General features: G+C 44.2%; 1 protein-coding gene across 1 annotated transcript in view; it reads right to left on the bottom strand.

Moving 5' to 3' along the window:
- ZNF683 (zinc finger protein 683) overlaps positions 1-24,745 on the bottom strand; it is a gene marked incomplete at its 5' end in the record, with an annotated part of 53,720 nt that overhangs the window by 1,817 nt on the left and 27,158 nt on the right. Inside the window, 2 exons of the mRNA XM_085647747.1 lie at positions 9,593-9,721; positions 11,270-12,258. Of these exons, the coding sequence (XP_085503873.1) occupies positions 9,593-9,721; positions 11,270-12,258 (1,118 nt within the window). The remainder of the gene's footprint in view (positions 1-9,592; positions 9,722-11,269; positions 12,259-24,745) is intronic.

Here is a 24,745-nt window from a genome sequence, read left to right as displayed (position 1 = left end):
CTGCAAAGATCAAAAATATATAGGTAAAGGGTACTGGGTAGAAAATACTCCACAGGTGATTAATCTGCACTTCTGAATGCAGACTGTAAAAAAACATAAGGGAAGCATGGCACTGGTCACTCGTAAAATTGCATAGGGCAAGATTGTTGCCACATATTAACTGCTGGAGATGAAAACAAGTTGGATGTAATAACCTAGACATTCCCTGGCACTGCCCCTGTATACACGTTTATTGGAAAGGCATATGGCCCCAATTAGAGGATATAATTGGCTCACGCATACAGCAGTGCCCTTGCCCTCGTATATGACATGAGATGGTGGGATTGAATAACCACAGTAGAAGGTGTTTAGCTACAGCATTAGCAATGGCCAGGATATGTATCCTTCGGCACTGGTTGTATCAATCTATACTGATGTTACATGAGTGGGTGGCGGAAATGTAATGGAAAGCATCATGTGAGAAAGTCATTTAGACAGTTAATAATCTAATAGGCTCATTTGGAAACGTATGCAACTCATTTAAATCATGAGGGAGGACTACGTAGCAACTTCTTAAACATGGCTAGCCACTGAAAAGTATTGAAATGTAAACAGGATATGGTAGATTCCAAGGTATATATTCCCTTCAACCTAATTTTAATTCTAATGATGTGAACCAAGCATTTTGATCTATAGCAATACTAGTACGAACACTGAGTGCTCAATGTAGGAGGGTGCATGCATGTAGTAAAGTTATGAGTATGGTGTTTCCGCACTTGTGGTGAAATCTTCGCACTTGGGGTGGAATCTCTGCACGGCGCACTCTCCGCAGTGCGCTGTGCAGAGATTCCACACTTGTAACTTTACTACATGTAAGTACCTTCGTGAGTTGGGCTCTGAGATTAAATAAAGTAGAGAAGACTTTGCATTTACAGAAAAGGCATCACTATTGCCTCGAAGATTGTGTGAAACATTAAAGAGTCACGGTTCTATCAGATATGATAAGATAGAGGGGGATATAGAGGGGAAATGAGTGGAAAAAGTTTAATAAACATTTGTTGCAATATGCAGTGCAATTTGGAAGTAGGTCACAGTCATATAGAGCGATGCATAACATTGGTTAGTTGATCTATTAATGAAAATATGCTATTATTATCGTGTCATTATCATTTCTTTTACTTTCGTTATATGTTGTTATTCTTGGATGATCGTCGACTGTATTGTTGTGGAGTAGACTGCTAACAACTGGTGGCCTTATTTAGAGTTCTGAGGACAGGTTACTCCGTCACCACAAGTGCCATTGGATATAATACTCTTGTAATACGTCAGACAGAATATCTGTCTCATTTGTGATGGATTAACCCATCCACCAAACTCTAAATCAGGCTCTTAAATGTTAATGAAGGATTATTGGAGCAAGTGATTTGTCCTTAAGATGAGACCAGTGCTTTGCCATGATCACTGTTTTTTTAGCTGTTAATAGTCAGGTGTATGAAATTTGCACCTCTGTGTGCCTCTGTTGTGAGTACTTAAGGCTGGAGACTTCCCTGTTGTATGAGCATCACTCTTCACAAAGGCTGTGTCTGGAGAGAAGACTGGAAAGAATGGTTGAAAGGACAACCACTCATAGCTAGTTCTTGAAGTGCAGGCATAAAATCTACATCCCCTGTCAGCTTTGACTGTATTGTTGTGGGAGCCACTGACCCGCTTGTTGTTCCACTTCCAATTTTTCTTTGACCAAAGATGGAAGTGCTCCACAAAGTACTCTGAGGACTGCTGTGCAACAAGAGCTTGTGTATGCCTGGACACAGGCTTCTCAGAGGTAAGATGACATCACCTGGAGTCTTACTTTGGAAGAAAGAAGATATTCCCCTGACCTGAAGCTCCTGGAAGCCAATGTGGTTGTTGAATGAAGGTAGGAAGTCTGCCCAGTCTGCAGAAGGTGGGACTGTTAAGGGCATGTTGCCTCTTTCACACAGTTGTTTTGTGTAGAGGCACTTTTAAATCTCGCAACAAGCGAATGACTTGGGCTTACAGGATACAATGTTAATGAACACTGCACTGCCGTTTTTCCAGCGTTTGAGGTATGAGCAGGATAGCAGGCCTCCTTGCCCATACGGATTGTAACATATGCACCATTGTACTACTCTGAAAGTAAGTGCTATGTCCTTTTTTTTAAAAAAAAAATCGTTTTGTTTCTCTTTCCATTTTTATCTCTCTCACTCTTTATTGGTTGGATTGAGGAACTCCCAGAGGATGTTCCTTAAGGTGCATTGACCCCTACTTAAGAACCTAAATATAGATACTCTAGGGATACTGGGTGTCGCCATCTCAGATTCCTATTTTAAACTACTCTACACTTCTACCACGATCCTGAAGAAACGCCACGGGATCCATTAGGGAGCCTCAGAAGGCGTGAAACATGTCGACCTAACGCACTCACTCACCATTACCACTTTTCACTTGCTGTCAACAGAACAGAAGGAAAATATTCACCCCTCAGATATAATTCTTCTTGAGGCCTTCATTGTCACCAATTTTAACTTTACCACATGGACTCCTGGTTAAAGTTTCTTCAGGGTACTATTGTGGTAATTTTACTCACTCACCTTCCTCCCCCCCACACACACCCGCACTCACCACTGTGGCGTTACTCCTGAAATGAACTCCGACAAAGAGCCCTCTTGGTGGCCCATGGGGGACTGTAGCGCCACCCCCATGAGTAGCACAGCCTGATGATGAAGCATCACACCCGCATGGGTGTGTGAGGGCACTTCTTCAAAAAGGAGGAATTTCCCCGCCTCCACACTACTCTATATCCAACCTACCCTGTGAGTCAGTTTCTCACAGTCTTTCACAGCGACCGAAATAGGCCAGCTCGTCTTTTCTTTAGGAACTGTTACCCCTTTGTGATTATTACTATTGAGGGAGAGCCAGAAGTAACCTAATCAAAAGTAGACTAAGTAGAGTATTATGCATGCCCGTAGGAGTGCGGGCATAGTCTTTTTATATTAAAGGTTTGCAAGAAATTGGGTTATTAGTTGAGGGAGGTGAGTAAATAGTTCAAGTAATGATCATAGTCCTTGTCAGGGTAAACCACTAAATTCACTAAAGAAATCTGAGCACAACCCCCTGGTAGATATGGCACAGAGCAGACAGGCTTAACTTAGAGGCAATGTGTAAAGTATTTATGCAGTATCAAAACAGTAATAAAATTTAAATGCAAAACAAAACAAATCCCAAACGGAATTAGATAACGAGAGTAAAACTTAATAAACAACTATAAGGAAATGCCTTTTTTCGCACGATCATACTAACGTTTTGAACTGATGTTCCTGACATTTCGACTCTGAGAGTGCACTGAACCCTGCTAACCAGACCTTAGTGTCAGTGTTCTGACTCTAAAAAGTATATGTTTGATTGGCTTACACCCAATTGGTATAACTTTACACACTTATAGTCCCTAGTATATGGTACCAGTGATATCCAGGGCATGAACGTTAAAGCATTGCACCAAGGCTGCAGCACCTATTGTGCCACCCTGGCTATGACAACGTGGAAACATTTCCTCGCCTGCCACGGCAGACTGGCTGAGCAGTTTTAAACTCCTAAGCCAACTTTGACATTTAAACTAATGGCAAAGCCCAAACCTCCATTTTTTAAATATGTCACCTCTAAAGCAGGCCTATTGTGTGGCTAGGTGCTATATATATTAAAGAGCAGGTGATGTATTTTTATATGTCCGAACAGCAAAAAACCCAACGTGTCATTTTGTACTGCAGAAACATAGGTAACCCACTTGCCGAGAGAGTACGAGGTTACATGCAGACAACTCAGCAGTGCTGACTTCTACATGGGACAGCTAAAGTTGATACTTCAAGGTATCAAAAGAGTTGTTACATTGAACACTCCTTGATGTTCAAGTCAAATGTAATGTAACTGTTTAAGAAATGCAAATTTTAGAAAGTTGCCATTCTGTTGCCCAAGTCTTCCTGTAGCCACTCGCAGATGCTGGCCACAAGACAGTCTTCTGTCCTCTTGGGAAGAAGTATGAACAGCTCCCAGGATTACAAACATTAAAGGTCTGCCGTTGGAAGAGATGTTCACCTCTCCCTAGCAGGAAGCCACACAGAGTATGAGCCGAAAAGGCAAGCTTCAAAGGGAAAGCTGGCTTTGAAAGGCAAACGGTAGACACATACGAAAGGGGCTGCTCTTTTGTTGAGGTAGGTGGGTTGGCGTTAGGGACAGAGAGGGGAGACCAGTTGCCAAACTGGGGTATCTATGGGCGTGTAGTCCCCAGCTAGCCATGCCTCTTGGGTGGGCTACCAAGCTCCATACAACGAGAGAGGGGTTCTGCCATCTAGGGATTAGGAAAAATAGTGCAATCTGGGATAGCTAGATACCACACATTGCAGGAATTAATCATCAGACGGGGAGAGTCCTAATGACCCATTGGCTAGTAACTGCTCCATCTACTGAGGGCACATTCTGGGCATAAATATGGCACCCTTGGTACCCAGACCTCAGATCACACGTGGACAAGAGAGAAGACTGAAGAAGGAGTGCCCTGTTGTTCCCTGGCCTTAGCAAGAAAGGCTGCACCAAGCACTCAACTGCACATGCTGATCTTTTAGCTAGCAAAGAGAGCAATGTGCCTGTGGTGCCTGGCTCATGGAATTGCCATTCCCAAGCCCAAGACAGAAGAGGTGAACTCCAAGAGTCAGTTGGCTGACTTCCTCCTACAGCAACAGGTCAATGTATTCCATGGTGAGGTCCTCACAACCACACCACATATTAAACCACTTTTCTCACAAGAACGTAACACCCAATTACAAAAATCCAATTTGGGGAATCAGACATGTACCAATGATAGTCAATTGTCATAGAAGAGAAGGATCTAGGCGTAATTTGACGTTGACAGCGACGGAGCACGTGTGAGAGACACTAAGCATGTTTTCCCTGCCTGGTCAAAGATTTTATTTTTTGACCTTAGTCCTTTAAGTCCCAATCCTCCACAGGAGTACGCTTGTAAAGCTCACCAGGTCCACAGAGGAGACACTTAGAGGCTCACAAGGTAGCAGGCAGAGAATAACCTGGTCCAGCTGCCACTGGTCAGCTGGGCAATTGCAGTAAAAGGCCTAATGTAGCTTAATGTGTCCCCTTAGCTTTAACAGGAGGTCAACCATAACACATTTGGTGTCCATATCTTTGTCCTGGGAGGTAGAGCAGGACCAGTCTTCTAGGCTCTTCTCAGGTCTCAGACAGCAGGTACAGTCCTTTTCTGAGCTTCTACAGTCCAGGAATATTTGGAAGACGATGCCTGGAGATGCCACATTTATGACTGACATGAGCTGGTGGGTGGGGATGACCCCTGGGCACACCATAATCAATGGGGTAAAGGTTACTGGGGCTAACCCTAGCCAATGTGGAAATTTCCAAGATGGCAGCAGTCTTCGGCCACACTAAACATGGGCTCTGAGGGTTGGGTGTGTGTGTGGGGGGAATGTACTATAGGAATCCTAGTGTCCTACACCAAACACTGAATTGAAGTTTTAGGCAGTCCTTGTTCCCCCCGAAAGGCACATGACAGAAGCCTGGGTGAACAAAGCAGGGTTCATCAACAACCAGTCAATGGATACACCAGAACTATTTTGGCATCCGCTCTTGACCTTTGAAGTTAGCTTCCACTGTGATATGTTAAACTTAAGCAGACCTGTCAAGCAGATCTTGGTACTCTTCCAGGATTTGACACTGTGATGTCAAAAATGGAGTTCCAACCACAAAGCCAGTGCCAGATCTACATAAAAGGTTGCACTCAGGCACTACCACCCTCTCCTGAGAGACACCAAGATGAGAGCCCGTACTGAAAAAATCTAGGCCAGCTCCAAATACTGCAAAATCAAAAAGCTCTACAGTAACTTTGAAAAACAAGTGAGCTCCAAGGACTTTATCACCAACTTGCCCACAGCCAACCAGGGCAGCCACATAACCAACTGGAGAACATTCACTGAGAGAGACCCCACTACAATCACAAAAACTGTCCACTTTGGGACCCCAACAGACCTGTGCCCCCATCATATCTACAAAATTGGCGGAACTCTGGTCAGCAAAATCCTCACACACATCATCAACTCCTCCAGCGAATCCACCACCTTCCCAGAAGACTGGAAACACGCAGATGTCATGGCCTTCCTCAGAAACCTTTGGCAGAACCAAGTGAGCTGAGAAACATCCGCTCCATTTCCCTACTCCTAAACTCAGTAAAAGTAATAGAGAAGATATTCAACCAACAACTCACCAACCACCTGTACTCCACAACCTACTCGCTCACCCCAAATCTGGCTTTCAGAGCAACCATAGCACAGAGACAGGACTCATCGCCGCCACGGATGAGATCTGCACCCTAGTGGACCAAGGAGAAACGCTGCCCTCATTTGTCTTGACCTTTCAGCTGCATTTGATACCTAACTCCAGTCTCATAAAAAAATTACAAAAAAGGCATTCAAGAACCGGACCTAAATTGGATATGCTTCTTTCTCACGGAAAGAACACAGAGACTGAGACTACCACCCTACACAAGAACTTGATCTGTGGAGTTCCCCAGGGCTCATCACTTAGCCCAACCTTGTTTATCAATTGCATGATACCATTCACCGATGTCATCAGAGCACATGGCATCTCCATCATCTCCTATGCTGATGACACCAAAGTCAACTTATCAATGTCTGAAAAATCCGTCACCACCAGAATTGACTTAAACAAATACATGATCAGCATAGCAGAGTGGATGAAAGCCAACTGCCTAAAACTCAACTCCGACAAGACTGAAATGCTAATCTTTGGCAATAGTAACTTCCCATGGCACTCCATCTGGTGGCCAACAGAGCTTGGCCCCAAACCTACTCCTACCAGCCACACAATAAACTTGTGAATCATCTTAGATGACAAACAACATGGCAGCACAGGTAAACACGGTCAGCTCCTCCTGCTTTCATACACTCCACATACTCAGAAGACTCTTCAAATGATTTCCCAGGAACACAAGACATACCGTCACTCGAGCCCTCTTCAGAAGCAGACTAGACTACAGCAAAGCACTCTATGCTGGAATCTCTACACACTTCTGCCACCAACTTAAGATCATCCAGACCGCCATAGCAAGACTCATCCTAAACCTCCCTTGCCACACCCACATTACTTCGCTGGCTACGGATACACAAATACAATTAAAATCAAGCTCCTCACACCCACATACAGGGCACTTCGGAACTGCATACCTCAACAGCTGCCTTCACTTCAATCAACCCACCAAACACCTGCATTGTGCCTCACTCGCGCACATCCCATATCCGTAAAAGCAGAATAGGAGGCCTATCCTTTTCCCACATCACACCCAAAACATGGAATATCGTCCCTGTATACATTAGGACCGCCTACTCTCTTTTTGAGTTCCACTAGAAGCTGAAGACCTGGCTCTTTGGTTAGCTATCCACTGACCAATCACTCACTCCCCCCACACCTACACACCTGCTCCAGTGCCTGGTTACCCTATCCAGCTATAAGTCGCGCTCTACAAATCCAGTAACCTAACAAGAAGCCCAACCTATTCAAATGCTAATTAGTAACTGGCAGAAGTGGGAGAGGAAAATGCAGTTTAGATTCCAGGGACTACAAGTAGGGCCAAGGTAACTTTCTAAAAGTACTCTTTCCTTAATATGACACAAAATTCGATTTTACCATTAAATTGGATTTTCAATAATTATTCAAATGAATCCTCCAATTATTTTTCTAGCTGCTTCCAAACCTAAATTAAAACTATTAGATATAATAATGTAACCCAGTGTTTTCCTATGGAGAAGCCAACCTTGCTACAGCGAAAATAGTTTTTGGTCCTTCTTCACTGCAAGGATATCTAGAATAGTAAACATTTATATATGTCCTACCTTTATATAGCATACACCACACCTTCTGGGCAATAAGGCCTCCTCAGGGGTGGCTTACTAATATTTAAAAGGAAGGTGCTGACCCGTCGAAAGAGTTTATTTTAACAGGTCAAAATGGCAGTTTAACGCTCTACAGCCATGCTACAATGGTAGGCCAGGAGGCAGATTTACTGGGTCACTGCAGTGAGTAGCACGATGGGTGTGGCAGCCCACTAGTGATATTTAACTTACTTGACCTTCTCCACTATCTGGAAATAAAGATAAATGATGATTTTGGAGAAAACTATATCAAATCCAAGTTAAAAAATACCTGTTTAAAATATTTTTATATAAAATTATACATGAAATATTTATTATTCTTCTTAACAACAGTTTACATTAAAAAATGGTTTCGATTTTTCAACAAGGGTTGGATTTGAACCTGGTTTCCCAGTTCCAAAGTTGGCATCTCTAGCTGTAGTGCACATCCGTCTTCCCTCTCCCACCCATCCCTCCATTCAGGTTGGGCATCAAGTTTTTCTAGTCATGTTGCACAGCTGCTGTACAACATGCCTAAAAAAAAACCCAATTAAAAAACGCTATGACATGGCCAGTGTTTACTGCATCATAGCTCTTTTATGTCAAGAAAATATTGACCCAGCCAATAGACCTCGCATAGCTGAGTTTGAGACCTATTAGCTTTGCCAATGCTTGTGAATTAAATCACTTAAATTGAAATTTATACCCATTGGGAGATTTCTTAAATATAAAAATTAATATTTTAGTTTGGATCTTATAACTGTAAGTATATTGATTATATTTTGTGGTACATTAGAGCGACTGGTGTGTTTGTGCTACTTCTGAATAACGATTGATTACAGCATACAGAATCACCAATATTAATTGATCACAATCTTTGTCCTAAGGCAGTTTTGGTTATTGTTTCTGTAGCTGTGCAGCTTTCTCGTGCTTTTTCTTCTTTTTTAAGTCTGATCCTCTCAGCCCATTTTTGTTTACTTTTTCTTTTTGCTTATATACTGTCCAAATCCTGCATTCAAAACGATATGGCACTTTACCGAATAAAGATAAAAACCTAAGAATGATTGGTTTAGAAATTGAAAAGATTTAGCTTGGATGTGTTGTGTGTGTTCAAATAGTTTTTATGTGTACACAAGAAAAGATATCTATATATATGGTATGTAGTCTATGTATTTTTTATTCACAGCTTTGACAAAGAGGTTTTCCTCGAAACACATGTTGGCTGTTTGTTCTTTATCATTAAAGAAGTATTTTGGGCTTTTTATTGTACCGAAATGTCAAGAGGTGTAGCATTTCGCATGGATATACCACCGCTTTGTCGTTTGCATTATGCAACGCATGACAAAAATATCACATCCACTACCTTGCAAAGTAAGTCTAGGTAAGTAAATGTGGTGGTAAGATTAGTAGTTATATATTCTTTCCATGAAGTAGTGGTAGATGGTACTGGATACGATATTATTGTAGGATATCAGTCTCAGTGTAGTGTCACAGAGTGCTTATGTAAGCTTTAAACAGGTGTGTGTGATTCTCCCAGCAGGTGTGGCAGGAGGGTTGCATGGGACATTATCTCCAGGTACGCTAAATCTGCCTGGCCAAAGGCCCTACATTTATTTATTGATGCCTCTTTGAGGCACCCTAAAGTCACTTACCAGGCACTGATGGGGCTTCTCGCCGGTGTGCACCAGGTGGTGCTTCTGCAGGTGTGCCAGCTGTGTGAAACACTTCTTACAGATGTGGCACTGGAAAGGCCTCTCTCCGCTGTGTACCCGGAGATGAACCTGCAGACAAGGCAAGACGGCACACAGGCATTACTCAGGGTACACAATGCAGAGACGATAGATTAGGCTTGGCGATATTGAACTAATGTCCCGCGCAGGAGCAAGGGTTGTGGGACCAATTATCTCTTGTAGACTACAAGTTACTCGCTCTGTGAGACCAGAGTCTGGAAGGACATCAGATTTATTGTTGGATTTCGTTGCACTATCTGCAGTGATCACATCAGCGGCAAGCAAGGTATTGGGCAACGTGGGCTGTAGGGTGTAGGGAGAGAAAGATTGGCAGGTAGAGCTGATACAGCATAGAGGGGGCGGGAATAACTGGTGACGCTGGAAATCTTGCGTACTGTAGGATAATATTGACTGTAAATGTGGGGGCAAGGAGACCTGTAGGGCAGTATTTAGTAGAGGCAACAGGACACTCTTGGGAGTAGCTGTGCGCTGTATAAATCTACATAACAAAACATATAACAATGAGACCTGTAGGGCAGAATTGACTGAGGACAATGAGACCTGTATGGCAGAATTGACTGAGGACAATGAGACCTGTAGGGCAGAATTGACTGAAGACAATGAAAATAATGAGCCCTGAAGGGGAGTATTGACTGAAGACAATGAGACCTCTAGGGCAGTATTGACTGGAGACACAGCTAAGAATGTGAACTGCTTCATGGGATTGACTAAAGAGAGAGAAGCAATGAGAGCAGTATTGAAGTACTGAAACAAGGTATTTGGAGAACAAGGACAAATATGTCAGAAGATACAAGAAGCAGAAGAGCTGTAGGCCGAGGCTGTAGGACTCTAGACATAAAGGGTAATGACAGGACTGGAAGTGAAACAGGACCAACAATGGTAGGAATGACTAGAGACACGAGGATCAAAGAGATCTCTAGGGTAGAAGTGACAGGAAATAAAAGGAGCCATGCGAGCAGTATTGCAGTACCGACAAGAGCTTCTGAAAGCAATGATTACTACAGGGCAATAATGACTGGAGATCAGGGAAGCCACCAGGGCAGTAGGTAATATTCATCAGAGGCACTGGGATCAATGAGGGGGTATAGAATGGTATTAAATTGAGATATGTAGACAAAGGAGTGCTATAGGGCAGGACTGGTTGCATACCTGGGGAGCACTGAGGGCTATAAGGTGGTGTTAAATGGATACATTGTAACAATGAGGGCTTTAAGATAGTGGTGTGTGAAGTGAAATTGGTGTAATTTCCCTTTGCGTAATGATGTGAAATTTCTGGAGAACCAAGCGAAACTATGTGAAATTACTCAAATCACAAAATCAGCATTTAGTGCTATTTATTTTAGCGCAAAATAGGCGTGAGGAAATGTTTTCACAAAAAAATAGTGCTCAATCTAAAAACAAAAACAGCAGCTTCTCGAGTTCAGTTCATTTCTGCTGTTCCCGTGCTCCTGTGATAGGATTTTCCCCCTAACAAATGACTGGGAAGATGGTGCGCGATGACCTAAAATGCACATTGTTCATTGGACACACAAATGGAATGGGTAAGAGTCTGCAATCCAAGACAGGGGACAGACGTACCTTGAGGTTGGAGAGCTGTCCGAAGCTCTTTGCGCAGATGCTGCACTCGTACTTGATCTTGCCATTTTCCTTCTTCAGTGGATAGGGCAGGATACCAGCACCAGAGGATGGATCCAGCTGCTTGCCCGGGGGCACCTCAAGTAGAAGCCTCTTGCTCTGAGAGGTAGGCCAGAACGCAGGTCTTGGTTGTGGCATGACCCTGTTAGGCAAAGAGCCACCTCCAGGGGGAAAGCTGAAGTCAGACATCCTAAACTGTGACCTTGGTGGGGAAATGGAACGCGTAGGTGAGGGGATCAGGGGATCATTCGTTGTCTGTCGCTCACTAGCCCCTTGTTTTGGCAGAGATGTTGGGGAAGGTAACACTGCTCCATATGTGTATGGAGGGTGCCCTTCTCCAAGATGTTTGGGGTAGGCTGGGGTTGTAGGCACAGATATCGCAAAAGGCATGAGGTCACTACAACTGTTCAATGAAGGGATCAATGGAAATGTTGAGGAATACGATGGAAAAAGAAACCCGGGGTAATGCACTGGGAGCGAGGTGTAGGAATGGTGGTACGGCTGAGGAAGATGGCTTAAGGGTGAATAAAGGAGATAGGAAGGGGGGAGTCCACCTAAGCCTAGAGGCAGATCTTTCTGCAGAGAGGTAGCTGAGTTGTGTGAGCAGATTGTCGAGCCAGCCTGGCAATTTGGGTTAATGTCACTTTGGTCTGGGTCACTTTGGTCTGAAGAACTGGTCTGTCCAGATATTGGTTGCTCATTCAAGGTCTTCAACCGCGGCTGAGCTTCACTGGACAACATGTTCCTTGAGTCTGCAGTTTGGTTTGAGTCTCTCTTTGGGGGCTTGTTTTGCAGGTCTGGCTTCCTATCTTCCTCCGCGTTCTTGGTTTGCATAGCTGTGATTTTTTGGTCATCTGTAGAGTGGTTCGCTGGGTTCTGCTGCTGCGGTCCAAGGAAGATACAGCATGCAGAAGGTAAGTTACCTTTTTGTTCTGAAAGATTTAAAGGATGTGTATTGAGTTAGGAGTGTCACCACCTGTAACAAAAGAATGTTCAACAGAGGCCTACATTGACAGCTGGACCCCAGTAAAGATATAAAGGACTGATTTAGAGCGTGGTGCATGAGTTCTCCGTGACAAATGTGACAGATATCCTGTCCACCTAATTTAAAGTGCATTAGTATATAGCGTACTTGTAATAAAGAACCAAGATATCCGTTATATATATGTGAGGCAGTACCCTTGCGCCAAACTCAACATTAGGCCCTCATTCTAGGGCATAGCCTGCAACCACAGAGCACAACCCTCATCATAATGACAGTGAAGCCTACAACCACTGCAAGAGCGCAGCGTGCAAATGCAGCCAGAACACAGACTATGAACACAACTTGAGAACAGCCTGCAACCACAGCCAAAGCACGGCTTGCAAAAAAAGCCAGTACACAAATGCCTGCAACCACAGTCAGAGAAGAGCCTGCAAGTACAGAAGTAGCACAGCCTGAAACTGCAAGAACCATGGCACAGTCTACATCTACTGCCAGAGAACAACTTGCACTACAGGTAGGACACCATCCATGAGTACAGGCGGAACACAGCCCATGACTACAGAAACAGCACAGCCTGCTATGACAATGCAAACACAGACTGTAATCGTAGTCAGAGCGCAGACTGCAAACAGCAGAGCCAGAACACAGCATGCAACCACAGCCATCGCACAGCCATTATCCACAACGAGAGCAGAACGTGCAACCACACCTAAGATACTGCCCATTAGCACTACTAAATTAGATCCCATGGTTACAGTTAGAGCTTAATCTGCAACCACAACCAGAAAACAGACTGTTACCACAACTAGATCACAACCCATAACTATAACTAGAGTAAATCCAGTAGGTAGAGCAATAGACTCCAAACACAGTCTTTGACAAATCTTGATGCAGTCTTTAAGCAGCTTAGAGTCTATAATATAATAGAAGTTTGGTCAGTTATGAGAGAAGTTCAGTGTTCAAAGCGCATTGGTGTTATGTCTGTATCATCAGGACAGTCCGTGTATTTTAAAAGGCATTCAGGGCATATTTACAAGGCGGCGATAGAAAATTATCGCCGCTTGTGAGGCCGTTTTCGGCCGAAAAGCGGCGATAATTTTATCGCCTAATTAGCAAGGTCACACTAACGCGTGAAACCTTGCATTAGCGCACCTATTCTTAACGCCCAGCTTTGCATCTCTAATGAGATGCAAAGTGGGCGTTCCTGACCTGACATGACAGGAGAAATGTCGCTAAGCGACATTTCTTCTATCATCAAGCCCCACGCTATGAAGCATAGCGGCAGGAAAAGTAGCGATAACCCATGTTATCGCTACTTTCCTTACGCCTGCTTCAGGACTGACTTAGCCATGATATCCTATGGAAGGTGGATGTCATGGCTAAGTTTGTGAGTCCCTATCAACAAGCTAACGCCGCATTTCGTGAGATTATCGCTGGGTTTCCAGCGATACTCTCACGTTAGGCAGTTAGCGCTAGGATTTTTATCGCTTTTGAGATAAGCGTTGCTAATAGCACGCTATCTCAGCAATAAAAATCCACGCTAGCCGGCGATAATTATCCTAGCGCTAAGTGCGCTTAGCGATAATTATCGCCGGTTGTTGCTAATATGCCCCTCAGTTTGTTAGACCATGCGTTTAGTACTACTAGCAGGAGTTCTATCTGTTACAATAAGATTTCACTGGACTATGAATGGAGAATGACAGTGAAGTTTGGTCTATACCAACAGTGGAGCTGTGGGTGTGTTATAACTGGATTTCCAGCTAATAACATTTTATTAAAGGTCAGAACCAGTGACCCAAACGAAACCTGGGAAACCTACAAAATGTACTGTTTATAAAATTATAACTAATAACCGCAAGGCAGGTAACATAGGTAGGTAATAAAACCTCCTCAACAAACTCATACAAGATGAAATTAAAATTATAATGAAGTACAATGGTTGGATCGCGAAGTAACCCTTCTAATGTAGACGGATAGTGCAATATAAGGACACGCAACCTTGGTAGCACTGTACCCCAGAGGTGCTTTTTATGGCAAGCAGAGACCAATTGCTTCCCCTAACAAAGTCTGTGGCAAAGTCAATAAGCCAGCCTATCTTGGGAAATACACAGATAAGCTCACCAGTAAAATATTCCATGTCCTACCCTGAATCGAGAACCATGGCCATCTTGTGTCCTCAAGAGAGGGGAGCCCAGTCTTGAAATGTGTGCAAAACACTGTACTTGTTGCTGGAAGAACAAGTACAGTTCCCATGCCAATATTGAGAAAGACTGGGATGGTGGTCCTACCTTGTTCAAGAGCATCTGTTAAAAAGGGAATGTAAATGGATGTGTAACCCACCCCTGCGTGCATGCTTTCAAGTGAAATTGGTAGCCTGATGTTTTGTTTTGCCCTGGAATCAGGGTAATATAGCATGTGCTCAGAGGCCTTTGGTAACAAAGAACATATTCTATGACCTGGAAGGACACACAAAACACCCCCTCATGAACAACTGTCCACGTCTTGAGGTAGCCACGTAAACCAATGGTGGCAGCGTACAGTGTTTTTGTAAATCATTAGTATGACCAGACCTTTTTTTCTGTGCCAAGGGAGAGTGTGGTTTACTAACTCCCCTTATGTAATGTATCACGTTTATGTGAGCCCCCAGATCCTGGCGCTGACGATCCATGTGGGTGTTGAGTATTTGTATGTGAAGTGGATATGGTGCATGCATGTGGTAGTAAGACTGTCTGTGTTTGGAGTCTGAGAACGAAGTCCCGTGGGATCCGTTATGGATGGTCCCTGGTTTAGGCTGGCACAAGATGGAGGGTGGATTCAGCTTCCCCAGACAGTGGAAGTGTACTGTCTGCATTGCTGTGACTGAAGTATATAGAGCCCCAGACAGTGAATTGTGGGAGAATGTACGCAGGGTTACCATTAGAAATTCAAGGAGGTCCTTGTTAGCAGAGGGCCGCTGATTAGTTCTTCCTGAGCACTGCCATTTGGTAGATTTTAGGGGTGTGACTGCAGTGTCTTTTGTCCAAAGTGAGGATCTGACAGGATCCCTCACAAGGAAGAAGAGGACAATTCTGCTAAATGGAAGGGTGTGACTTTACATTCACATTCGGCACAGGTGGGCCCTTGATTTCCCAGCCACATGCATTACACAAGTCAAACGACCAAAGGCAAACTCCCACATTCTCCTCACAAGGAACTATGTACCTAATTAATGTGTTTAATATGGCTGTAGAGCCTGATGATGGCTCAAAATGTCATCAGTGGTGATCCGGGATCCCTTAAATGGCAATGATAAAATTAATATTGATGGGGACTTTCATGCTGCGGTGTCAGTGTAAGACCAACATGCAAGTGGATTGGGAATGGAATGTGAATTGTTGGGCATCATCGAGCTGTACTTCCTGAAAATAGCTCCTTTAAGTAGTTTCCTAGTAGGAAACTGATTTTCTTAGCACAGCGAATTTTGTTCTTTGTCTTCCTTGTAACATTCATTGGAGATTTACAGTCTTAGCAGGTAGCTTGGAAATAAATCTATAGGTTGTAGAATTATTTATATTTCACTATGAGCACAGGAGAAGGATTTTTAGAGTTGACCCAGAGTTGTCTGCTTCCGGTCACGCTCAGAAACAACTGTGAATCACAGGTCTAGATTAATCCTGTTTCCAGACCTTTAAGAATCTCTAGTGAATCCTCAATGAATCCTCAGCACCACCTCCTTCCCACATGTACCTGTGTGTGTGCTGAGACTCAGTATGATCTACAGATGTATACTAAGCCCTGGGGCTCTTTCCCTCTCTCAGCCAAACTTCAAGTTGCAGAGAACCACACAAGCATAATTAGAAGCGGACCTCCGCTAAGATCAGAAAGGCTCCAGTTAGTTCCAGGAGCTAGTCAATCAATCAATCAATCAAAAATAAGTTAATTATGACCAACTGGTCTTTAAACTACATATACCATCATAAAACAGCTAAAAGTACAATAATTAAGGTTTATAAAAGTACCTAAAACCAAAAGTTCATTATTTCTTATTTAAAACAACTTGTTTCCATAGTATCATACTATGAACCAGGTCCAAATACATAAAAGTTCAATGTTTAGAAAATACATAAAATAATTAAAATTGACCAATTTGACTCTGTTTGTCCCTCCATGGGCCACTCTTTCCATTTCCTTATTCCATGAGAAATCTCTTAGCTACTTGGACACATGTACCTGTGTGTGTGCTGAGACACAGTATGGTCTACAGATGTGTACTAAGCCCTGGGGCTCTTTCCCTCTCTCAGCCAAACTTCAAGTTGCAGAGAACCACACAAGCATAAGTAGAAGCGGACCTCCGCTAAGACCAGAAAGGCTCCAGGTAGTTCCAGGAGCTAGTCCAGCCGCAGCAGGAATAGCAGTCCAGGCAGAGCTGTAATGATGCTATAGACCTGCATATTGTAACAAGGGTTATGGAAAGTTAGTCACTGTTGTACTCTTGTAATCCTGCTTCTCATTCCCTCCTCCTTCAGGATAATGAAAATCCACGCTAAAGGGTAGAGGCCTGGAAAACCTTTTGCAGCAGAAAAACAAAGGCAATTTAGAAGGGAAAGTGCATGCAGGATCCTTCTTGTACCTGGACCCTACCATCAGCACAGGCACAAGTGCACAAGCCTCCCACAGCTCACGTCTACCTCTCTTCCTCCATGTCAAAGCAGTTAATGAACCAGAGCAGGGCTGTGGGTTGATAGGCCGAAGAAAGGGAAAATAAAGAGCTTCTACAGAGAGCGTCCGGCTAGTTCTCTGGGGGCCTCTGTGATTAAAGTACAGGGAGGCAATCCCTGTAAAATGCGTTGCTGCTTTCCTAGGAAATACAGGAGCCAGATTATAGTGAGTTCACTGAATTGCCAAGTACCTCCTCTTAGAGTAGCGAAGTTTAACAGTCAAGGCTTAGTTCTGGAGGGTGTGGTAGGATAGAACATCTAGTTTATGCACCACATAAGTCAATCACATTAAGTATAAGGTTAAAACCTCATTATTTTAATTACAAGATATGAGACTTTGATTTTTATTAAGATAGTATGCTCTGCAACTTCAAGATGTTTTATGGCCTCAAAATACTTTTAACAACATCTTGGGTCACCCAGTAACTTTTCTGTGCTTTGCAGGGAACAATGGTGATGCACAAAGGAAAGCTGCAATTCTTCGAGTGTCTATATCCAAGTGTAGTGTCTGCTCTTTGAGCACTGATTGGATGTACAAATACATAGCTGTCATTGCTCTATCTTATTTAATGCCTGCACATGTGGTCGCAGACCAACTTGATTCGGCTTTGGGTGAGTCTGCCAGAGGGAAGTGGCTGAGGTTGTGGGTGTCACTGCACAGTTCAGAAACAGCAGTTTGACACCTCTGCGGTACTTGTCAGTGGTGCAAGCACTTTTCTTTTGTAGTTGCCGACAAACCACGGGGGACGACACAGTTCACTGCAGATTTGCAGAACTCAAAGGAGGGGGTGTCACCAGGCTTAGCCAGCAGTCCCTAGATGGCTACAGGCCAGGGGCTCTCAGCAGGTCATGGTACAACAAGCCATAGTGTCACAACGGGGTAACACACATCCCGATCATACTTTCTGAAGCTCTTCCTTGGGGTTGAGTATCCTGCAACATACAACCATAGAGGCTACATGCATTCATGGGGGGACCCCAACCCATGGGTTCCCCCTCTTATGAACTCTTTACTTTCATGCACACTAGATACAATCAGACATCTCAGGGGCCCAATTGTGACATACCACACAGATCTAACAGGGAGAGCGAGTAGGCCAGCCTTCAACTCTGGTTCAGTTAATAAAGCTTGTATCACACAGCTATATTCAGTTAAAACCACCATCTAGTTGTGTCATGGCCTTGCTATGGGTGCAGCAGCCTCATGTTATAAGGTATACCAATTTGTGGTGTACTTCTTTCACCTAACAGTCTATTAGACTGTTGGTGGGCACCATACAAAATCCTTCTAGAACACCGGCTTTTAGACTTTTATGATGGGCCTTCTGCAGAAGAAAACAACTGGGTATGTCAGAACGATAAACTGCGCAGCCGGTTGTCACATGGGCACAGCACCAAAGACTTTCGACCATAGAGCAAGTCAATTATAGTTATTCTTACTTCAAGTCATCATTCCATCAGACTAATCAGAAGATAATACAGTATTATTGAGAGAAGGAGGAGGAAATACCAAGATAAGCATTTTGACTTCGCTGAAAATGTTTTAGACACTGCTTATTTGGACAAAACATTACTTCAAAAATTTACTTCCAAAACATTTTTATGGAAGGCATCTGGAGTAGTCCTAGGGGCTACCCAGAACACTGCAACAAACAATGTGTTACCCTGAAAAGTCACTAAGCTTTCTTTGGTCCCCTACTGGATTTATTAAATACTCTCTCAGGAGGGATACATTAGAAGTAAAGGAGCACAATATTATACTAAATGATATTTTTGACACAATATTTTTGTCAACAATATTGTTTACCACAATAATGTGTCAGTGATCCCGATGTCTTGCTCCAGCCAACTGCAAGAGTAGAGAGCCTCCATAGGTGGGCCAGAGGCGCCATCGCTCTGCCTAATGAGGTGCAATGACCCACCACAGAAAGCATTCTTTGACCCCAAAGTCTCTGCATCTCAGGGTCTGATCGGCCAGTCAGGGAAGACATGACAGCCGCTTTTAGGTCTCGGCTAGCGTAGGCTGCGCGACATGCGAGTCTCGCTGGTGAGATTTTATGTTTTTGAGTAGCTTTCACTAGCTGGGTTTAAGCCCCGCCCCTCTTTTCCATTGGCTGGCGTCACCATTTATGCTAAACTTTGGCCAGCCATTGGAAAAGAGCTTCCAGTGACGTACACTTTTCTCTTTTAGAGCCGTCCCAGTTGGACTGGCTCGCTTGACTTACGTGTGTGGTAAAAGCTTTCTTATCTTTATGGGGCCATGTGTTTCAAACATATGGCCCCATAAAGACAAGAAAGCTTTCGCGAAGGACGAAAGTGAAAGTGGACCGTGCCTTAGCAGCTCAGCCAGGCGCACGTCTAACGGAGAAGTACAGAGTACCCTCTGAAGTTATCTTTGGGATCAGACCCAGGACAGAGCAGAGAGGGTACCTCATGGGATATCCAACAGAAACACAAGTCAGAGCAGAGTGTTTGGACATTGCCGATCTCACCGTTTAATTTTTGTTTTGATGTTTTGTTTTCTAAAGCGCCATCACGTAGATCTAATACAGCGTGTGCCTCCGGCTCGACGCTTTGTCTGGGTGTACTACCTGTGTTTGCCAGTGCTCGTTACCTGCTGTTGTGAGGTGGACAGGGTGTGCGCGTGTGTGTGTCTGAGGGACCAACATCATTTCCAATAACGCACTTGGCAGAGATGTTGCATCTGAAGAATCCAGTGTGGATCATGCCTCTCCTACCCCCTCGCCGTTTTCCTCAAGGCCCGCCATACACCGGCATGTCGGCGCGTGGCGAGACTCTACCCCCTCTGCCATCGCCATTCCCGCACACGCGGAACAAAAGAGCCACATCCATGGAGCGGGCGCCGCATGCAGGACAGGATGCGACATCCCTCACTAACATGACCAGGTACAGTGATGGCTTGGGCACCGCTCGCCAGTAGGCCCAGCCCGATGAGCTTGTCCAGGAAAGGCACCTTTTCGCGTTGTTTCATCTTTAGCGGCAGGAGACGTGCGCCAACGTTGTCTGGAGTGTTCTTCCTTTTTGGAGGTGTGGGTTTTAGAAGAGAAATGCCCGTATAATTATCTGCGTGAGCAGGGTGGGCCAGGTACTGATCTCAGTCTGATGGAGATGGAGCAGGTCGGTTGCCTTGACAACCCTTCAGATGGAGTGGGTTCGCACTGCGCTGTGTTAAGAAAGGGGCCTATTAATTTTATGCACGTGTTAAACACACTTTGTTGTGCGGGTTGGCCGTGACTTGTGTTGCTCAGCCACCTGCTCTTGCGTGCAGAGGTAGCAGTTAACTTTCTCAGTTGTCTGTTGTAGCTAAAATGCCGTCCGCACCTGCATTATGGTGGCCACAGGGGACAGATGTATTCTCCTTCATGCCCGCATGTTGGCGGTGGCAGGTAGGCCCCTCCACAGGTGAATAGTTACTGTTAGTTCTCTCCACAGCTGCCTGGTGTTTTTTGCAAACAATTTCACGCTAGTGCTGTGGCAGGTGCATCTCACCCACGTCTGGGTGCAGTAGCTACAGTTCCCTTCACACCTGTGGACTGATTTTGCAGCGTCCTTATCTCTGTGCAGTGCTCAAGCCCTTCTAATGGTTTCCCCTTCTCCTTGTTTCATAAAGCAGTCCGTGGCTTATTTTCTATTTGTATTCGTTCATTTTCTGAATTGCAGCTTTTCCCACTGTTATCTTGACAATCCCTCTTCGGACCTCAGGTCGCCTTCTGTTGGTTAATACTCGAAGAACATGTTCATGATACCTTTCGCATCTGGTAGTTTCAGTCCCTGCTGTCTGTCCATCAAATACGTCTCTCCCTCCCCCTCCCTCGCTCGCTCCCTTGCCTTGTCTGTCTTTATTCCTCTTTCTTTCTCAACTCAGTGTCTCTCTCATTTTCTGTGGGCCTCTTTCTTAAAGTCTCCCTGTATTCTTCTCTGCACTCTCCTTTCCTGATGGTGGCAATTCATGCTGGTTTTGAGATTCTTAACTGGACAGTCGAATGTATTATATACACACACACAAGGTTGCTCTGCGTCCATATGCTGATTCACGTGAACGCATGCATGCTCGCTACATTGTCCTGTTTGCTGTATTAGGATCAGTCAGTGTATTGAATGTTTCACCTATAAATGTTGCTTGGACATTCCCTCTTTTTATCCCTGGCTCCTCGTGGTCTGTTTGTTGTGTGTTGCTTCTGTTTCTGTCTTTCACATGCTGCCCCCTGTTCTGACGGTCTATTTGATGCAGCAGTCTTTGGGTTACCTGCAAGTATTTTGCTGTTATCCCAGGATCCCGTTCGTCTGTTTGCTGTTCAGCCGGTTGCTGGGTCGCCTGGCCTGCCTTTTGCATTCTTACAATATGTTGCTGGAGTTGTTCCAGTCCATAGGTTACATGAAACTATTTTGCACGTTGTCACATTCTTCTATTGAGCTTTTTATAGTTGTGCCAGCTCTTCGGTAACAGATCGTCATTTGCTTTCACGTGTTCATGTCTCCTGTCTCACAACAGGGGCAGCGATTAATGTTGAGGCCGATTAGTAATCCGCCCCACTCATCTGGTGCCCCTGGTTCCGGCTTCTCTTTTGATGGATCGATCAGACCCTCCCTCTCCTGCCCCACGGATTGATTGTTCCTCTTGGTCTCTAGACTAAAGTGCTCCTCCCAGTTAATTAAGTGGCCCTTTGCTTTATATTACAAGGGCTCTCCAGGAAACGCGACAGGCATGCACCTTCTCCTATATAGAGCGTGCTTCTTTAGTGCAGGGCTCTGATAAGCTTGTGCCTTGTTTGCCTTTTATGAGATGAAAGAAAGAGAACTATATATAAATACAAATATTTCTGGTTTCCCCAGGAACAACCGCATAACTGAATGGCACTGTAAATCTTTAGTAGGAAGTGTGTTGCACTATGATTGTGTGTCAAAAATCACAGTATATGACCGGTATTTCAGCTGCTACAGGCCTCCCCAGTATCCCTAGGGGCCACTGAGTGCTAGTGTATGTGCTGAACAAGACAGAAGGGGGCAACAGTCTGACCATAAACCCTGGTTAATCTGACATCACTGCTGTGGGCGCGTGCCCTAGTTGCGCACACTGTCCCGTCCTAGTGTTTTTTCTTGCTTTTACCTTAAGTTTCAACCATGAAAGTGGGTGTACCCCTGACTCCAACCCCGATGGCTGTCTCAGGAAAGGGGTCTTTTCACCCTATCTGTCCACCTCCTGTCCGTGTTCACTGTTTGAGTGTGGCATGAAAACTGGGCTACATGGATGGCAACCACTGCTAACCGAAGAGTACTAGTATCCGTGGTTTGCTTTAGCGCTGCAGGCAACTAGTGGCAGATTCAGGGCACTTGCTATGAAGAGGACCCAGGAAGGTCAGAGATTGTGGCATCTATTTAAATGCAGGAGCTGTAGTCTGGAGTGGTCTCCTCACGGGAGCTCGAAGCTGGCCTAGTCCTACTTCAAAATCAGTTTATTAAAATGGTGGATTGACAAGCGCTTGGTGTTTTGAGATCTCATTGAGCGTAGCTGTTGGCGAAATCTAGACTGAGAGCATTTTTTCCATCTATGCTCTATGTCTTTTGCTACCATCAGCACCCCTTTAAATTTGACCCCTCTGACCCCGCTACGTGGACGTCAATTCACGAAAATGACAGGGGTAGTGGAAGTGACTGCACATGCCCTTTGACATTCACATTCACTCACACATACACATGCATTGATTAGACATACACACGTATTCACACACACACACACTCTGCCTACACATACACACACATTCACACATACTCTCTTACGCAAACACAATGACAACTGCAAGCACGCACACATTTTTTACTTACCTCAGCTGCCAGGAAAAGTCACATTCCATGTATTTGTACTGTACTCCATTTTTTAAAATTAAACTAATAGCGAATAATTTAATATTATCCACTATTAGTATAATAACAAATTGACAAAAAACAAGGTGTGAAGCGCCCGCCTACGTCCATAAAGGCCAGCTTCTGTTCCTGGCACTGATTTTGCCACTGCTGACGCTAGGGGTCGCAAAGGCAGTGCCAGGGGTCACAAAGGGCATGCCAGGTGTCGCACCAGCGACCCCTTAATGACGTCCATGTCCCTCTATCTCGCCACTGCACCAGAGGCACAGAAAGAAGGGTGAGATAGAGCGAGAATATAAATAACACACTGTGTATCAGTTTTGTGTGTTGGAGGGATGTGTGTGCTGGTGCTTCCTGTCCTACACTGGTTTACCCCGTGCCAGTGCTGTTTCTTAAGGAATCCCTGTAAACCCTGTTCAGGGTACAAAAGCCAAACGATTGGTTCAATAAACAGCCATACCAATAACACTAGACTACTAGCCAATAACCTTTGGTTCGAAGACAGAGTGCTGCCTGGAGTAACGCGCTTCAACGCCTTGTCAGGGGTAGTAAACACTATAAAAATGCAATTACAATATAATACAATTGTTAATGTTCGTTTGTTTCCCTGTGCCACATTGTGCTTCAGAGCTGCCTCGGGGTTCTAGGGACCTCCATGCCTTCGTGGGTAGTTTACATTTGAAATACCTGCACTGAGAAGTTTAATTTGCAAGTACGTGCTTAGAAACACTTTATGCAAAGCTAGCCAGCACTGTGCTCCCCTGCCGGTTGCAGATTAATTTAAGCATTCGGCGGCAGCTGCAAAGCGCTGCAGCCCACTGACATTCAAAGATGGCGTCTGCTTCCCATTACAGACGGAACAAGCTCCAGTCACAAACACTGACTACTGTTCCAGTCACAAGCCTACAAATAACTCTTTCTTAAACTGTGCCTGACATATGTCTAACAGCATCTGGACTTTGTTTTTGGAAAAAAAAGCAGTTCGAGTTTAGAATAACCTATAATTTTCATCTTTTTGCGGGCAGCAGAAATTAGAGGGGATAAATTGAAAGAAATGGCATTCTTTTGCTTGTTAAGGAATCAGTCATATTCTTTAGTCAGTGTGGCAGTTTGACAGATTAATAGCAACAGGCTTTTCTTATCTTTGCCCAAACACAAAAGTATCATTATTGTTGTTCCTCTGACCTCACATTTTACTTTTCTTCAGATTCCGCTTTTGATGTCTGTACAGCACTCCCCACCTTAAGGACTCTTCCCTCATAACGATTATAACAAGCATTGAAAATGCAATAGGTCTCGCCTTTGATTAAGTTAAAGCCATTTGCTTTGCTCATGGTATTCTATAGCAAAGCAAATGGCTTTAACTTAATTAAAGGCGAGACCTATTGCATTTTTAATGCTTGTTTTACTCAGTTGCCCCTTTCCGTAGACCGAGCCATTTCTCCAGTGGCCGCCATGATTTCTGTTGCTACAATCAACCTCGTGGAGCATGTTTATGGCCCTCTTGGGGGCAGTTCAATAGCTTTACAGTCTTCTACAGTGAGAGTAAGGAGCAATAGATTTCAAGGACGCTTACATGCAACCTGCTTTTACTGAAGAGGAGTCTTCCTATCTTATCTTGTAAATGAAATCTAATCTCAGCAATATGTAATGTAATGAAACACCTTTATATGGCAACGTCTTTAATGTTTGTTAAAACGATGTAACTTAGTACATTGTTTTTATGCAACAATATCTATGTACTTGTTCTTTTGTAAACTGGTCGCATGCAGTAGTAACTGTTCTTATGTAAAGCAACCAGACAGCCTTTTGGCCCTTGTTCACGCTACATAAATTCACAAAATTAAAATCTAC

This window comes from Triturus cristatus, chromosome 3_2 (assembly GCF_964204655.1).
Source record: "Triturus cristatus chromosome 3_2, aTriCri1.1, whole genome shotgun sequence".
Classification (NCBI taxonomy): domain Eukaryota; kingdom Metazoa; phylum Chordata; class Amphibia; order Caudata; family Salamandridae; genus Triturus; species Triturus cristatus.
Note: the sequence above shows the minus strand (reverse complement) of the source record. Positions and strands in the feature narration are given on the sequence as shown.